Genomic DNA, 17,056 nt, shown 5'->3' on the forward strand with positions numbered 1-17,056 from the left:
TGATATCTTCAGTGCAAGTTTTATTTAGAATAAAAATATGCATATATGTTAATATAAATTTAGTTACATCATTTTCAAAGCTATCTTATACTGAGATAAATCTTTTAAAAAACATATCCTTTTAAGGAAAAGGGGGAGTTGAGCATATCTGGGGTGGAGCTAATTTCAGGGTCAGAAAATAAAAACTGCAACGTTATTACAAAGTTGATAAATGACATGATAATACCATGAATTGTGTAGTATTTCTACACAATTATACTAGGTCTAGGAAAATGTTAAAAATGAAAAACTGCACCTTAAAATGATATTCAGAGCAGGATACCAATAGTTATAACTGCATAAAAACATTTTTATAGCTTCCATAATATAGTTTATAGCTCCCATAGTATACATTTCCCAAAGTAAAAACGACAACATTCATATGATTGCTTTTGACACTTTTTCTTTCTTGCCATTTTATAGAAAATATCAGAACTTTGCAATCTGTGCAGGTGTAAACACACTCCCGAGGCATGTTAAGAGGACGCAATGGAGGAATCAATTACTGGTAATGACCCGAATCTTAAGCACAAATCAATATCAGCCTGGATAAGACACTCTGTTTCAGCCATTGTGTTTGGGAGTAAACAGGCTTCGAGGTTCTCTAGAGCTCTCGGCTGCGTCTGGTGTCATGAAGGGGACCGGAGGAAAGGTAATTGCAGCAGGGAAGCTAATGGCTATTCAGGACACCCTAGCGCTGGACAATTACACAGGTGGTCTTCGCTGTTATTTAGGCTCTCAGAGGCAGCTCAGTGATGAAGACGCCCTCGTCTCTTAATCTCCCCCCAGCTCCAGTCATATAATGGGTCAGAAAATGTAGCAGAACAAAGGTTTTTATTGAAAAGGCCATTGTCGGAGACGGCGGCAACAGTGAAATTCACATTTAACACAGCTGGCTCTTAATGGGGCCCAAAGAATGACAGGCGGTGTGTACTTTTTTCCAAAAATGCTTCTTTTGACAGTGTATTTTGGGATAAAATGTGTGCAATTTGGAAACATGAAAAAAAAAAGAAGAAGAGCTTGCAGCTTGGCACTAGAGCGTAAAATTCATCTAGGCGAATATTTTACTCTGACTCTTTCACAAGTCTCTGTCATAAACACACAACTCGGCTAAATTTAATTATTCAACTTGTTAGGTGGGTGAAGATGCCCAACAAAAAAAAAATATGCCCATTAAAAATTCACAGCCAGTGAAACATGGAGGTCTTCAAGTAAATCAGACAAAGAAAAGCACACCCTAAAACATCCACATCTTCCATTATCTCTTGACCTCCATTATAACCTTGTTGCATCCAATTGTGCAGTGCTGCACACAGGAGAAAACATGACTTCTGCCTTTCAGGACCGCTTCCCTTCCCTACTGTTTCAGTACCGAAAGCAAGATTACATCATGCAGCTTTATGGCAGCACAAAGACCACCGGTGTGAGCCATTAAAATGAAACACTGCCTCCGCCTTAATCGAGCTTTTTGTTTGGGGGTTAAATAAAACACAGCTTTTGGTCTGAAAGTTATTAAGTGTGACTGAGCGATCGAGATCAATTTATTCCTCTTCCATTCGTTCAAAAGTACACACAGGACAGTCACACAAAATGGTCAGTGGTGAATGAAGAGAGCACAAGGACAGGAATTCGCTTTTCCTCTGAGCCAGTCAGGCCCCATACACAAGCCGCATTCAAACCTCAACAGTGAAACAAATGATCGCTCCGACCTTCACGTTAAACTGCACGAAGGAATCCTTTTTTCCCCCAGAATAGTCGCATTGCATTCTTACAAACTAGTAGCAATAAGTCTGCTTATGGTTTGAATTCTATGATTGCCTCGGGTGGAGAAGGCAATTTCATGTCTGTTTGCTTCAGATCTATAGAAGTTTCATACAAGCAGAAAATAAAAACATTGAAGACTATTCACCAGCACAATAAACTGCCTGGACTTGATAATTTGGTCTGTTCACTTAATAGAAAGCAAGACAGATTCCTCTATCCCAAACTTCATGCAACAATTTAAAATAAAAAGTAAAAGACCTTGCTGTTATGTATTTCCTCAGTTTCCATCAGTGATAAAATCTACCACAATGAGAGAAAACTGGGGAAGTTGTCCAGGGCCCAGTCCAGAATTTCCAAGACAAAGAACAGACATGGACATGTGGGACAGATGTTCCCTTAAGGATTTTGTGATTTTTTTTTATCGTAAAAATATGAAAGTGGGGGTGTGGTAGCTCAGTGGTTAAGGTGTTGGGCTACTGATCGGAAGGTCATGGGTTCGAACCCCAGGTCCACCAAGCTGCCACTGCTGGGCCCCTGAGCAAGGCCCTTAACCCTCAGTTGCTCAGTTGTAAGTCACTCTGGATAAGTGTGTCTGCTAAATGCTGTAAATGTAAATGTAAATGAAAGTAAAATCAAGCAAACGCTGTGATATTTCGAGGAATTTGCAAGAATGAGTAGATCATAGGAAGCAATCATAGGAAGTAATTACATATGCTTCTTCATTGGTAGATTAAAGTAGAAGTCTGTGCTTGCGATTTCAATTCAAGTAATGTCTGGTGGAAAACAACAACAACAAAAATCTCCCACAAATTTAAAAAAAATCAAGCATTTCTGACTGCAACAATAACAAAAACTCTTGTGAAATCCTGGATGTACTGAAAACAACTACATGGATGAAATACGATGCTCATAAACATCAGAAACCCAGCTATATCCCTTGAGCCTGGGTATATTGGATGGTGAAAGATTACAAATTAAATTTAAAATCCAAAAAGAAAATCAGTTAAATATCAACAGTTAACATAAACCATCATTCAACACTACATCAGTGGGAAAATTAAAAGGATAATATTAAGATTTCATATCATGTTGGATAAATACAGAGCAGACTGAATACTGAAATGATACTGAATACTGTAAATAAGAAACCATAAGTAAAAAATGTCTAATACTGATAAGGATGTCATTTCTGACGTAAGTGCTGTGAATTCATTCCACATTCCTGTACTTGGTAAAGAGGTTGTAGAGAACACGTAATGTTGACTTCAGGTCACAGTTGACAATGTCTGTGAAGACAGGAAAAAAAGATGTAGATAGGTTAAGGTTATGCGTCAGAGGAATGCTGGAAGCTTAATTGATGAAAACAGAGCCGGGGTTTGACCTTCAACTCTTAATTTCCTCACATGCAAGTGTTTTGTTTAAAAGCATTTGCTCACATGTAAATACACACTTAGGCTCTGATTAACTAAGATCCTAAAAAAAAAGCCAGTGTGAATTTGCAGACTGATATATAGCAAACAGAGTTCAGGGATGTGTTCTGGGGAATTTACAAAACAGGGCGTAAAAACAATATTTATTTGATTTATTATTTTTTTTTTTGTAAATGTTCTTGATAACTGTGGTGAATTAGTATCTTTGAGCAAATGCGGTAAGGTATTTAAATGATAAGCTTAATTGGAAACCATTCTGTGCTTGATGTATGGAGGTATGGATATGTAAAGTAAATGCTAGTTACATATGCAACTGTGGATCTCTGAAAGCTGGGGTAGGGAATAATGCTTGAGTAATCAACTGAACAGATATACAAAGAAATGCCAACAAGCTCATGTGGTGACAACAAATAATGGTATCATAGGACAAGATCATCATCAACAAAACCTACAATGTTCTTGATGTTACTATTGCAGCTTCCAGTGAAGAAAACCACAGTTACATACTGTATGTTACTAGTATTCTATTTGACACCATCCAAACACCAAAGGTGTATAACACCTAGGTAGCTTCAGCCAATAATCTCATGGCATACAGACTTATCCTAGGACCTTGTCAAATCTGAAGGATCTGCCAAATCTGGTGACACTGGTCGCAGCAGTACAGACTTACTGCAGTAGTACAACGATAAATAATTCTATTTCAATTCAATTTATTTGTATTGCGCTTTTAACAATTGACATAGGAATTTAGCAATTAAAAAAAAATCTCTGAGGCTTTAAAAGACATCAACACAAAAATGGGAAGCTTCTAGAAGACCATCACAGATACAGTAGTAGCATCTCAACCCTGTTGTAATGTTTGTTAAAAGCCTACAGGGCCCCAGAGAGAACAAGAGAGAGAGAGAGAGAGAGAGAGAGAGAGAGAGAGAGAGAGAGAGAGAGAGAGAGAGAGAGAGAGAGTGAGAGAGAGATAGAGAGAGAGAGATGCCACACCTTCAGGGTTGATGGACTGTAGGTAGTGGAAAAAGGGCAGGGTCCTGCTAAAAAAGTGAACACAATTTGCAGAACAATTTCCACTTAAGGAAATCCAGGCCTACGTGTTGGGGCTCTTGTGGTCAGAAGTGTTTCCTGGATTGCTACATGTCAGTCCTCATTCCTTAGCAATTCAGTCAGAGGGGCCAAACCCACAGATCTGCTTGTGGAGAAATGTGCCAGGATATTCTTACAACAAATGAAAGCAACAGTGGAAACTAAGATCCTGACAACCATCTTGAGACCAGAAGTAGGACTTTGTGGCCTAATTGCTCAATCTATTTAGAGTAAGAACAGCAAGTTAGAGTGAGCCATGAGGTCACAGGTGCAGTGCAGAAGAGTGCATTTGATGTTGTGGGTTGAGGTGGAATATCCAACCCTATTCACACAAGGATGATCTTCAGAGTGGCTGTTACAATTACTTTTCAGCTTGCCATTGCTGCATGCAAGCTGGCGGGCAGAGACATAGAATCCTATCCCATAGAATCCAGCATCCCAGATGCTGAAGAAGTTGAAACCAATGACTTACGTGTTGATGAGGAACCTCCCAGATACTGCTGTAGATGTAGAATTCACACATGAGAAGGATGACTTATAAAAAGATTATGTTGAAGAATGCAAGCCTCTGAGTTACATGGTCTCAGCTGCTGGATCACTGATTTCAGCAGAACCGTGTCTTCTGCCATGTTAGTCATTTGTCTAGAGAGCAACACACAATGCATTCTGGGCTGCGACGCTTATCAGTTGTCACAGGACCTGGGCGTTTATAACCAACAGCCTGTTTAGACCAAGGCATTTGGGCCAGCTTCAGCTTCAAGCCAAGATTCAAAACCTCCATCCAGGCATGTTGTGTCTGCACTGACATCATCAACACAGGAGATGTCTGAATGGTTGTCTGAATCAATCACAGCTTTCTTACGAAGACAGTAGGTAAATGCGCATATTGGTTTTCCAAGAGATTAAGACATTGTTCCTAGAAGCATCCTGTAGCATGGTTAGCAGTTGCTGCCTCTCTGTACAATGTGGATTTCTGGGGGAAATCCAGGCCATCCACATTTGTATGGAGGGAATACCCATATCCATACAAAAAGCAGTGAATTAGCTTTTACCAGTTACCAGAGAGTGGTATGTAGTGGGAGTAGCAACTCCCTTCCAACTGATGCATAACAGCATATGTTAGCCTCAAGCCCTGTTAGCAAAACCCACAAGAATGTGAACCAGTTGAAAAAAGAAAACACAGTGGAAGGATCAGCTGACGGAAAAAAAAATGAGTGGTGTTAAGCCGCTCACTCAGTCAGGAAATGCCCAACTCATACGAAAAGCTCAAAGTAAACAGGGTGTGATGATGCTTTTATGTGACCACTCGGTGTTCTCTTGCTTATGTAGCTGGCTATTTAATTGATTTAAGATAAACTCAATAAAATTCTACAGTAAATGATATCTATGAAAAAAAGACAGTGTTCCTGACACAACATAATGAAGGGTCCAAGTCTCTGGTGTCTGTAAAGGTGACCATTTGAAAGCTACATATAGCACCAGTTGTGCTCTCTCCACTGCCGGCCATGAAAAGCTGCAGCTTTATGGGGAGCTTGCGAACTCCTGGTGATTCAATGAATACTTTTCTATTGGGCCATTCAGGAGCTGCATTAGTTTTTGTGATAAAGCAAAATACTTCTTACTTGTAAAGTTGTATATCCTCCTGGAATTTACAGATTCACACACAAAGGATAAAAAACAATTCAAGGCTAGCAAACACTACATTACCAAATAATGTCTATAATATCACAAATGAGAAGTGTCCTCCTGGTTTTTGAGGACAGTCCACCTGTAGCTTTGAAATATTGTCCTATGCTCCATAAGCTTGAATGTGTGGGCCAAACTGTGTCCAGGAAACAAGGTGATATGGAATAATTGTTGCATGACAGCAGAATTTGCCATTATGTGGCCTTGTTGTGCTTACTACAGTAAAAATAAGATAAATGTTATTTATAATTACTTTGAAGAAGAAATGTGAATAAAATAATCAGTTGGTGAACGCTGGCGTAGATTCGTAGACGTATTATTTCACACACTAACAAGTGCTTAGATGAACATAACATCATGCACATAAATCTTTAGTAAATCAGAGCCTTAGTGTCTTAGGATCCTGGATCAAGCTATCTTTGCTTACAACTGCTTATTGATGAGATCCAAATAACTGCAGTATGTAACGCACAGTGGTTAGCTTCCCAGTCATTTGAGTGAAGGCATGTTCAAGTATTATAACATTGAAACAATAGACTTGGTAATAATTATTACTACCATAAACTATAGTCAGGTGTCGTCAGACAACCCGGCTTAACATTTAACAGCATGTTCTGGCTTCTAAAACCAGTCATGGGATTTTGATGTGTTTTTTGCTTGATGGCTTATGTAAATAAAGGTAAGAAATTGTTGACACCAACCCTCGGGCCTTGGTTTCGGCTTCTCCAAACCGCCATCTTGCATCAGCTCAAAGGAAAATGAAACGTTGTGCACCTACAATATAGAATTACAAACCTTCACTATCTTATTAGAAGTTAAGAGAATAAATGATTTGTGGCATCAACCATACTCGAAGTACACGAGTCATCAGCTTCTTCCAGAGGAAGTGTGTCCTTGGATTCATACATACACTATTGAATATGGTTCATTTTAATTGAATGTGATAGACTGCACATTCTGAATCATAGAAAGTCTCTGAGTCTGTGTTCATTCAGACCAGATCAAAGTGCTGCATTTCAACAGCAACGAAAAAAAGCAATACACTGAAGAAGAAAAAATATCACCAAATTCATTAAAGTTCAAAGGCTTTAGTTCACTAGTAAATGAATTACTACTGCTTTAACAATTTTTACTTTCTTATAAACAAGAGCAAATTAATTTTATACATTATATGGATGTAATATTTTGTAGTATTTAGTATACTTCTTAACTACAAAAAAAGTGATTGTAAATAAATACAATTATAAAAACAATATTTTAATTATTTAATTATGATTAATATGATGTTTGCAATTGAATTCCATAGTATATTCCAAATAAAAACAGGTCTTTATTTTTAACTGTTCTCCTTCTCTTTTTGACAAGGACTATATGACTAATGAAGACATCACGATCGTCCAATATGGCTGTTATTCTACCCATCCACTAGCCAGCTTTCCCCTTTCACATGACCGCTACAGCTTTTTTTTGTTCTGCGGCTCATGCTGCATCACAGGACAGCTAAACACACTCGGATGGAAACAGTAACTGCCTACATTCTGCATACATGAGCTCCCAAAGGTGTCTGGTAATTACGCTCTCTTGCACTCCTGGTCATTAAAAATAAAAAAGAAATAAATAAATAATTTGGCATTGTAAGAATTCACGCTCGTGATTTCCCGGTGATATGATGAACGCTTTTCTATTGTGCCACTCAGGAGCTAAAACTGCATTAGTTTTTAATTAGTGATGGTTTATACCCCACTGGAATATGCATCTAGTTATATATAAAGCATATAAATATATAAATATATTTATTGCAAGCTGTTGTTGAATAAAAAAAGATCTCTTTTATTATTTACCTACAAATAGCAGAATTTCAAAACAATCCAAACATAAGGGAAAATATTTAAATGGGCATGCAGACGTTTGCACTTTAGGCACACTGCTGCATGATCAGACAGATTGGTCCAATAAACGGAATTAATATCAGTTACCTTATGGTCAAAATTATCTGGAGTAAGGAAGAAGTTATACAATGGAACAAAATATCCCTCCAGGAGCCCCATCAGCAATACCAGGTAGACACCATCAGCAAACTAATCATTAGAGAGAAAAGGATGAATATGTATCAATAGCCGTGGCATTATAATATACTCTGACAACGGAATCAAGATGTTCGTACGTTCGGATTTTCAGCGGTTACCTGTGTGTCGAGCTCAGACACCTCCAGGTTCAACTTGTTCAAGTGCTTGTTCACAAAAGTCAAAAGAGTCTGCAAGAGAGGGCAGATGGTTTCAAACTGCCTTCAGATATACGACATCTGTTAACCAATTCGAAGAAATTAAACCACATACTTTTTTAACAACGTTCAACTTGTCTGGTGCATGATCGAACAAGGTGTCGAAGGCATCACGCTCTGTGTGAAAGCAACAACAGACTGATTTTTATTCTCCTTCCTTGTTAATAGAAACATTTGTAATTAGTTTGTGTTGGTATTTATGGGCTGTCCTCAGAGTTCAGGAGTATTGAGATGTTAATACAAAAAAAAAATCAATATTCAGACCGCAAACTTGTAAATTACAGGCTGTTATGAGAGAGATGAGCGAGGACTGTTCACACAGAGTGGACTTCTGAGTAAAACAGAGCAACGTCTGAGTAAATAATATCAACTTGAGCATGTAGCTGTGTCCAAATCCCGATACAGGTCCAATATCTGACAGTCTGAGGTAACCACATTAAATGTCAAGCTGAATGTTCTTAAAAACCATAAAGCATGAAATATTATAAGAAGCCAATATCAAGTACATAAAATATTTCTGAGAACTTGGTGGTATGATAAAATAGTCCACATCTTATTTATACATTGTTTTATGACCATAAAAATCAAAAATGTGTTGAATTGTTTACATTCAAGTTGTAAACAATTCAAAATGAAAAACATGCTAAATAATAGAATGTGCTGGATCAAGTGCTATTTTATTTCATTTCATTAAGATGTCGGTCTACTGATTGGAAGCTTGTGAGTTTTAATCTCAGCACTGCCACTGCTAGGCACTTGAGCAAGCCCCTTAGCCTTCAACTGCTCAGTTGTATAAATGAGATAAATGTACTGTAATTCGTTCTGGATAAGGACGACTGCCAAATGCTGTAAAAGCGGGGTGAAACCCTGCATTGTTAAATAAAACCAGATTCATTCTGGAAGGCGTGAACTTCACACAGAACACTGACTTGAGACGAATCTGAATACTTTCTCTGTGTTACATATTCATCCAAATTTGAGACTCTGAATACAGCCCAGTGAGATGTTTCTGTTAATCATGCATGATACAGACCATGTCTTCCAGATAAAGCCCTGAAAGAAATCAGAAGGAACATTTCAGTAAAAAATGACATGTTTAAACCGTGACAGATTAAGAAGAAAACGTTCAGGGAAATGTAAGGAGCTTATTATAGATAGAACATCATTTAAAAGTAAGCAATTAGCAAACATTCAAAAAAAATTAAGTTAAAGCAAAGGAAACAATCGAACAGGGTTAGTTTTTAGGATTCTGGCCTGGTGGACATCTTGCCTACCAGCACCTCGCCTTCACGCTCAAATCTGCCCGGGCAGAGGCATGCCACGGCAGCTGCTGCCCACATGCTAGGCAGCAGCCAAAAGCCCTGAGCCTGCCCCTATCTGGGCAGTTGATTTGTGCCCACTGGAGCGCTATTAATCAGAGCTCGGCAGCAGCGGAGAGCTGGCAGGAGCAGAGCGCTGGTGCTTGGGCCCATCTCGCCACAAAGCTGCTCATCAGCAAGGAGATCCAGCTCCACACCGCTCCCCTGCTCCTTCCCCAGGGTCTGGCATGTCACTGCGTGTTTCTCACTTTTCAACTCTTCAACACTTTCAGGTTCCAACAATCGGACAAGCCGATTTCCCACCATTCCCAAAAAATTAGCAATAAATATTAATTTGCGGGGGATATACTGCTATGTTTAGCTGTTTGTCACCCTTTTCTCAATTCCATCATTTTTTCCTCCCCAGAGGACCTAATTTGTCCTTTTGGAAGATATCAGCAGATCCAGTTTCACTTGCACAGCTGTGCCTGCTTACTGACAGGAAAAAAATATATAACAGTAATGACATACTCTGTATTGCCAGTAATTTCCTCTAGGACCTGCTGAGACTGAAGGATGCCCTCACGTTTCTGGGAAAAGACAAAATGTAAGTAAATAATAAGAAGATTAAAAATAAAATAGATTCTAGTTAGCATCTTTAATGTGCTGAGATGCTGCACTGTTTATTTGGTCATATAGGAAAAGCAGAACCAGTACCTGAACCACGACTACTTGTATAGACACGTGGTCTGGGAGACGGATCGGAGCGCGGAAGTGCTGAGAGAGAGCCACCAACAAGTGAAGAATGGCGACTATGCTCTTAGCATGTATTGCTGAGAAACACAGTAATTATCATAGCAATGTTATCATTTGATAAAAAGGCTTAAAAGACAGAAAAAAATTATATCAAACACATAATGTTGGTCTTCACCCTTAAAAAAACCTAAAACCTGAGTAGACATGCTGCAACTGAGTAATCTAAAACATGAATCTATTTACAGTCAATGTTCCATTTGATGTTCCTGGAGGACACTTTGAGTGTGTCATTGATCTTTTCCAGGACAGTCTGAAGCTTCTGCTTCTGGGCAATCTCGGACTGCGTGACCTCAGCGACATTAAGTTTCTCTCCTTCCAGCTTTTCTAAACAAACAACAACAAAATAACAGGCTTCCTCTCACATCTCAGAGAAAGGTGGAAAAAAAAACACAGGGTGAACGCTAACCCTAACACAGGGTGGGTTTTTTTTTGGCTTTATTTATTTATTTATTTATTTATTTATTTATTTTTACCAAAGAGCTTCTGAAGAACCTGTCCATCATAAAGGTCCTCAGCTAGATCTTTGACGATGATTCGCTCTCCCACTAAAACATCGTTGATCCAGTCGATCAGCACCTGCATCAGAGGTCAGGCGTGTGCGTTAGCTTCACAGGCGTTCGATCCGCGTAGTTAATTCTCACTAATGATTATATATTATATATTAGGGATGTGGTAGCCACAAATACACGTTACCAACAGTTATAACCAGAAGTAAAATTTTTGCTTTGAATTTGAATGATAAATTCAGCTTAATGTGGTGGCTAATACAGGAAATGAATCAAAACCTTCTGATTAATCAGAATCTAGAATTCAAATGTGCTGTCATATAAACTGTTATAAGAGAATGTGATAGTTCTTGTCACACAGTGTTCTAGTCCCCATTGCTGAATTAACACGGACAACTATTATAGATGTCTAAATAAACTATAAGTTAAATCATCTCTTTAGGTGTTACATCAACACAGGGGGATTTGCCGTGAGTACGTTTTTAAGCAATGAATATATCCGAGCAATTTACATTTAGGTTGTATAAATGATAACATAATGAACAAGGAGAACTTTTTTACATATGTACCTTCATGAGCTCCTGGAGTTTAGGGTCATTTCTGGAATTGGGATCGACCATCGTGCGGACTTCGTTCTCCTCTTTAAAAAAATAATGCAATGCTAACAATACTAGCAACAAAAAAATGCTAAAGTTGGTTTCAGTTTACAGTCAGCTGGAGTAATTCAAACCAATCTGGCAACCCCAATCTGTTAATATTTATAAGCATTCTTTTAGATAAAAACTACATTTCTAGTATTTGAAACCGAGCATAATAACACTCGATGGTCCAACTGTAATTATTGCAAGAGAAAACTGGGATTTTTCACTCTGACACTGAAACGTTACCCAGCATGGTGTCCTCAGGATCCAGCTCAAACGGAGTGGGACTCAGAGGCAGGTTGATTGCGTTCATGCCCTCTTCTTGGAGCTCCGAAACTGTAAAGAGCATCAATAAATGATGATACATTGTCCTTTGAGATCAGCTACACCCCTAATATTATTACACCACCCTACATTACTTTAAACCACAAGCAGCTTCGGGTTTTCATTGAACATTTTGGGATTTTGCTTTCATCAGCTTTCAACAGATGGTTACATCATGCTGTTTCTGCAATGTTTCATTCTAATAAGGGCAGCTAATAGAGAGAAGCAGACACACCATCTCACAGCAGTGTACTCTGTACCAGGCTGTGCCTCTCATCATTAGTGGTCAGTGATGTGCTATTGGTTTTAGCAGAGGGAGGCTGCTCAGAGTGCCACATCTAATGCTATGCATTCAGGCCTGAACACGTCTGGGTTAACAAAAGAGCTACGATTCAGCCTTGCAATCGATGCACATCTTTCCATAATCGGTATCACAGGCAACCAAACACAAAGCACTTTAAGGCTTTTTTTTCTCCCCCTCATTTAAATTGACATGTCAAGCTTCATGAATGCTGCATGTGAGCTAACTGTAAACAGTGCAATTTGATCCAAATATGAATATGGACTCCTAAAACTGGGCGATATGCAAGTATTACACTACAGAATTTAGAGAAATACCTCAAAAATGATTGGGTAAAAATAATCCTGAGAAACGTCTTAAGTGACACTTTAATATACGATTCAATTCGATTCGGTTTTATTTGTGTTGAGCTTTTAACAACGGAGAGTGTTAAAGCAAAGCAGCTTTAAAAAAAACATATAAATACAAAATAGAAATTTAAATTTGAAATGATTTATCTCTAATGAGCTAGCCAGAGGTGACGGTGGTGAGAAAAAAAACTCCCAGGAACCACAATCAATCCATCCTCATTGGGTGATATAGTTATACTCAAGAGCAATTATGTACCAAAGAGCTTGTGTGCGACATGAACATGAGCATCAGTGTCATTTCTGACTTCATTGTAGTTTTAACATGTTCAAGTTATCAAATGTTCAAAGATGGAGACTCGTGACGTTATAATATCTACGTCTGTTTGTGGCAATAAGAAACGTCTATCATTGTGAATTCTGTCCATTATACGGAGATATATTAAGAAACATTTTTTAACATATCGTTGATCAGAAGCATGAATTTCTAGCTGGTTGATATCTCAGAACAGTCAGGTATTTATCACACTATTTACTGTGTATTAACTCCTGCACCCCTTTTAATTTAACTGTATATCTTTCTTCTCCAATAATCAGTTCTGACCCTGCATCTGTTCAATTCGGTTGAAATTCTGGATGCGATTCAAGCTGAAAAAAAAAAAAAAGGCACATTAAATGTTCTGCATCATATGAAGCATGAACCTGGGGTGTATTGAACCCTTTTTTCCTGTACACTGCCATTCCATCATTAGCAGACTTTTTCGATCAGTATAAACAAATGAATTATTTTCCGGCTGTGAGTCTGATATAAAATGAGTCAGGACTCTGTTGGCTTTTAGTATGAGGACTCTGTTGAAAACACCATCAAATTTTAGAGGCTTATGAACAAACACTCAGGGAGGATGTTAAAGATGGAGCTGCCAGGTAAGAGGTCAAGAGGAAGGCCAAAGTGGAGATATGTGGGTGTGTTAAAAGAAGACATGAAGGTAATTGGTGCGAGAGTAGAGGATGATGAGGACAGAGTTAGGTGGAACGGGAAAAGCCGAAAGTAGACATAGGCTTCATATGCTAGATAAACAGAGAAATACTTATGAACATTTTTAAGACCCTCCTTAAAAAGAAATAATTCACTGATATTTGTATTTAGAGGGTTTATTCTTACTAGCTGTAAAGGTTTAATACATGCATATGAGTGCATTATTTCTGGCTTTAACGTCTGAAAACATCGTATTTCATTTTGTGTAGGCTACTAAATGATCATTCTCACATCTGCTTCTAACAAGGTTAAAAATGATCTACATCGCATGTAGAAATCACACAAACGATCACCCTGAGCAGCTGATAATGTGGCTGACTGTACGCTGACCTGTAAACCTGCACATGAACAGTGTGTCAGTGATCTGTGGCAGCTGATGTCACACCACTATAACGAAGTCATCCTTGGATTGTTTCTTCAATCATGTTTCATGCTGCCATGTTTCTGTACAATACAGGCCTACGAGAAACTCCAGCAGGAATCAAGATCCCTTGACACGTCAACATCCTGTTTTTATTTGCTTCCATGATGTCAGCTGCCTGAACCGTGCTCAGCTGCATGCTGGCAAAAAGGCAAAACATGACAAAACAAACAAACAAATAAATAAAAATAAACCATAGCCTATCTTTCACTGTGTCTAACATACTGTATGGAGGCAAAATAGGTCTGTGTTTTTCTGATTATTTGTGACTTGCCATTTACCATTTTTTCACAATTCTCATAAAATATTTAAGCACCCAGAACTGACTTTACTGGAAATTGAGCATTTCCACCATTTTGAGAAGAGTAGAGCACAACGTGAAATGTGGTGAAGTCAGAAACTGCTTGTCGGCAGCGGCAACATTACAAAAATCTCATGAAAATCTCCTGAAAACAGAATTTGTAGGTGATTCTGCAGTACTGCTTGGTTCACGGTTGGAAAGAAAACCGTACATTTCTGATATTATACACAGGGCCGACATATGGCCCATCTTCTTCTGTTCAAATTGTTTAACACACCTGAGTGTGTAAAGTGTTACAATTGACACTTCATCATAGGCCTAGTTGGGTTTTTAGGTTTAAATCCTTTTTTCCTTTTTCTCGTGAAAGCCAAATGTACACATTTTCCCACTTTTTTGCCAAAAGATTACAGTGTCCTCCCTAATAAATATAGTTAACTGCTATTAAATCTAAACTGAGTAAATCATACCTCGATAGATTTTATTTAATACGAACAAAGACGAAACATTTTTCCTTTACCGTGTCAGAAAGCACGGACGCCTGAAAAGTCTCGAGAGAGCATGTGAGATAACAGATAGGGAGCAGGGCTTCCAGGAGGAGTCAGTTAATATTGTAGAGTTCAAAACTCCAGCGCTAATCAATCCAGATTCAGATGTTTATTCGACTCAGCTCCGGTTTTATTAAGGAGAAAATGGACGATCTAATTCATTTAATAACATACATAAAAGACACTTGATATTATGCCTGCGAAAAAAAAAAAAACTGAATCGTTTCCTCCATCTCTTTCAAAAAAAGCTGGCTTGCTTCTCTCTTGTCTGACTTATTCTGTGCTACATTCTGCATGTCTCAGCAGCCATAACTAAATATATTAATATTTCTGCAACACAGAACCAAAGAGGCTCTCAATGGAATTAAACAAATGCTAGTAATTTGTGTTCACCTCTATGACCCAGGTTTGAGTGGCTAGGGCTCAGGTGTGGGCAGAGCGCTGAAGAGCTGGAATGGATTACTTAGAAAAAGCACTTAATATTTATTTATTTAGTAGAAGAACGATACCGACAGCTAATTACAAACAGACCCTTTCGCCCTACTTATTTCCTTATGTATCGTGTGGTCGGTGTGGTCGCATTCAGGCTTTCAAGTTAGAACTCAGCCTACAGAAACATTTCATTCAGCAGTAATGTAGGACGTAAGTGTGACGGTCGACAGTCAGCACGTTCCCATATAAGGTTTAGGCCAGGCTTTGTGAAAACACTCACGAGGGTGCGTCTTACACAGAGCATCTGAGAGTAAAGTTCTGAGAAACCAGCGTGAGGCTATGATTTGCTACGACTGTGACTATGACTATAACCAGTCATGAGCTGCTGTTACATTATTAAACCATGATTAATATGAATTACCAGACCTTTAATCTCGGTTTACGTATTTAAAACAAAAAAATCGGAATAGCTTTTAACAAAATGTACAAATCATAAAACATAATTAAATACTCATGATATATTTAATAATAACATTATCATGCATCGTCTAGCGCTGTTGAATTCTGGTTGATCAGAAGCTGTTTTACTTTTCTACAACAATAGTTCCTGCTGTAACTCAAATGCTAGTTGTATATTAATACACTCATCAATTTATTACTATAGTTATGACATACAATCCTCATCATTTACTACTTATTGCTTTTTAACATAAAAAAAATTAATCGTTCAAGATTTCTACCGAACATTTCTGGAAGGATTCAGAGATTCTTTAAAACAATCAACAAGTCTATGGAACAAAATGTACATTTTGTGGGTTCTCGGAAACATCACCATATGTATTGTTTTCATGGAGAAAGAGAAAAAGTGGGAGTCTGGGAACAAAATGCCTGTTTATATTGATAGCTGTTGTGATGTAAGAGATAACGCCTAAGTAACTAATGTGTTTCATGAATGGTCCATAATATTAAAGGTAAATACAAATGGTTAAAAAGTCTTCTTTTATATTTATTAATGATGAAAATTTGTATTTGGGACAATTGCGGTGGTATAAGAGGAATAAAGATTTCTGGGTCATCTTTGAAGCTGTAACTCTACCACTTAACAATTCACCCTATAATAGATTATCACACACACACACACACACACACACACACACTCACACAAACACACACACACACACACACGTCTTGTGGTGTTTTATTCCTTAGTTTGGTTTTTAAAAATTTAATTTAATTTACATAAATCTATTTATTATCAGCAGTATGATATCTGACGCACAATAAGAGATCCATGTCCTCAGGTACAGTAACTGATCAGTATTGTATTGTAGACACTGACTGAGATGAATAAACATTTTTAGTTGGGTTCATTAAATAACGGATATCACTGTGTTCCCAAACTGGCCAGATTAGTGTAATGGAATAGTAAAAGTTAAGACTAAACCTGGATCTAATTGAGGATTAGACGCGTATGGAGTGTTAGAAAGGCCTGTGAATGTGAAATCCGATGCTCACACCTTCTTTTGCCTTTTTTCTTCTGGCCAAAGTTCCTCCGAGTTTCCCGAGGAAGGAGTCGTCCTTTTTCCTGGAGGGCGGTGATCTGGGACTCGGAGATTTCGGAGAGGACGGAGACTTCTGAGGAGACGAAGCCATTTTTGTTTAAATCATAAACTAGGTCCTTAAGCGGATTTTTGTTTTTTTGTGTCTACAAAGGAAACGCGTCTGCTTGTGGAATAGTGCTGGTGTTTAAGATGTTCAGCTATAACGGTGTCGACTCCCGATGCTCTTTCCGCTTC

At 38.2% G+C, this 17,056-nt stretch overlaps 1 protein-coding gene across 1 annotated transcript; it reads right to left on the bottom strand.

Moving 5' to 3' along the window:
• parvab (parvin, alpha b) lies at positions 1-17,056 on the bottom strand. The gene is made up of 13 exons (XM_027153198.2): positions 16,778-17,056; positions 11,800-11,889; positions 11,482-11,552; positions 10,880-10,982; positions 10,590-10,730; positions 10,308-10,423; positions 10,122-10,180; positions 9,326-9,345; positions 8,348-8,409; positions 8,197-8,265; positions 7,988-8,089; positions 6,713-6,785; positions 1-3,089 (listed from the first exon to the last, which is right to left on the bottom strand). Exons 1-13 carry the CDS (start codon positions 16,911-16,913, stop codon positions 3,013-3,015), a joined length of 1,119 nt encoding a protein of 372 aa, XP_027008999.1. The 5' UTR covers positions 16,914-17,056; the 3' UTR covers positions 1-3,012.

The sequence above is a fragment of the Tachysurus fulvidraco genome, chromosome 2 (genome assembly GCF_022655615.1).
Source record: "Tachysurus fulvidraco isolate hzauxx_2018 chromosome 2, HZAU_PFXX_2.0, whole genome shotgun sequence".
Classification (NCBI taxonomy): domain Eukaryota; kingdom Metazoa; phylum Chordata; class Actinopteri; order Siluriformes; family Bagridae; genus Tachysurus; species Tachysurus fulvidraco.

Bases quoted from the DNA above. Each gene is read 5' to 3' on its own strand.
- parvab (XM_027153198.2), bottom strand. From the start codon at position 16,913: ATGGCTTCGTCTCCTCAGAAGTCTCCGTCCTCTCCGAAATCTCCGAGT. The intron at 8,266-8,347 runs GTATGTGGTTTA...CCTCTCTTGCAG, and splicing joins AGTTGAACGTTGTTAAAAAA to ACTCTTTTGACTTTTGTGAA. The intron at 6,786-7,987 runs GTAACTGATATT...TCTATATTGTAG, and splicing joins CAGATAATTTTGACCATAAG to GTGCACAACGTTTCATTTTC.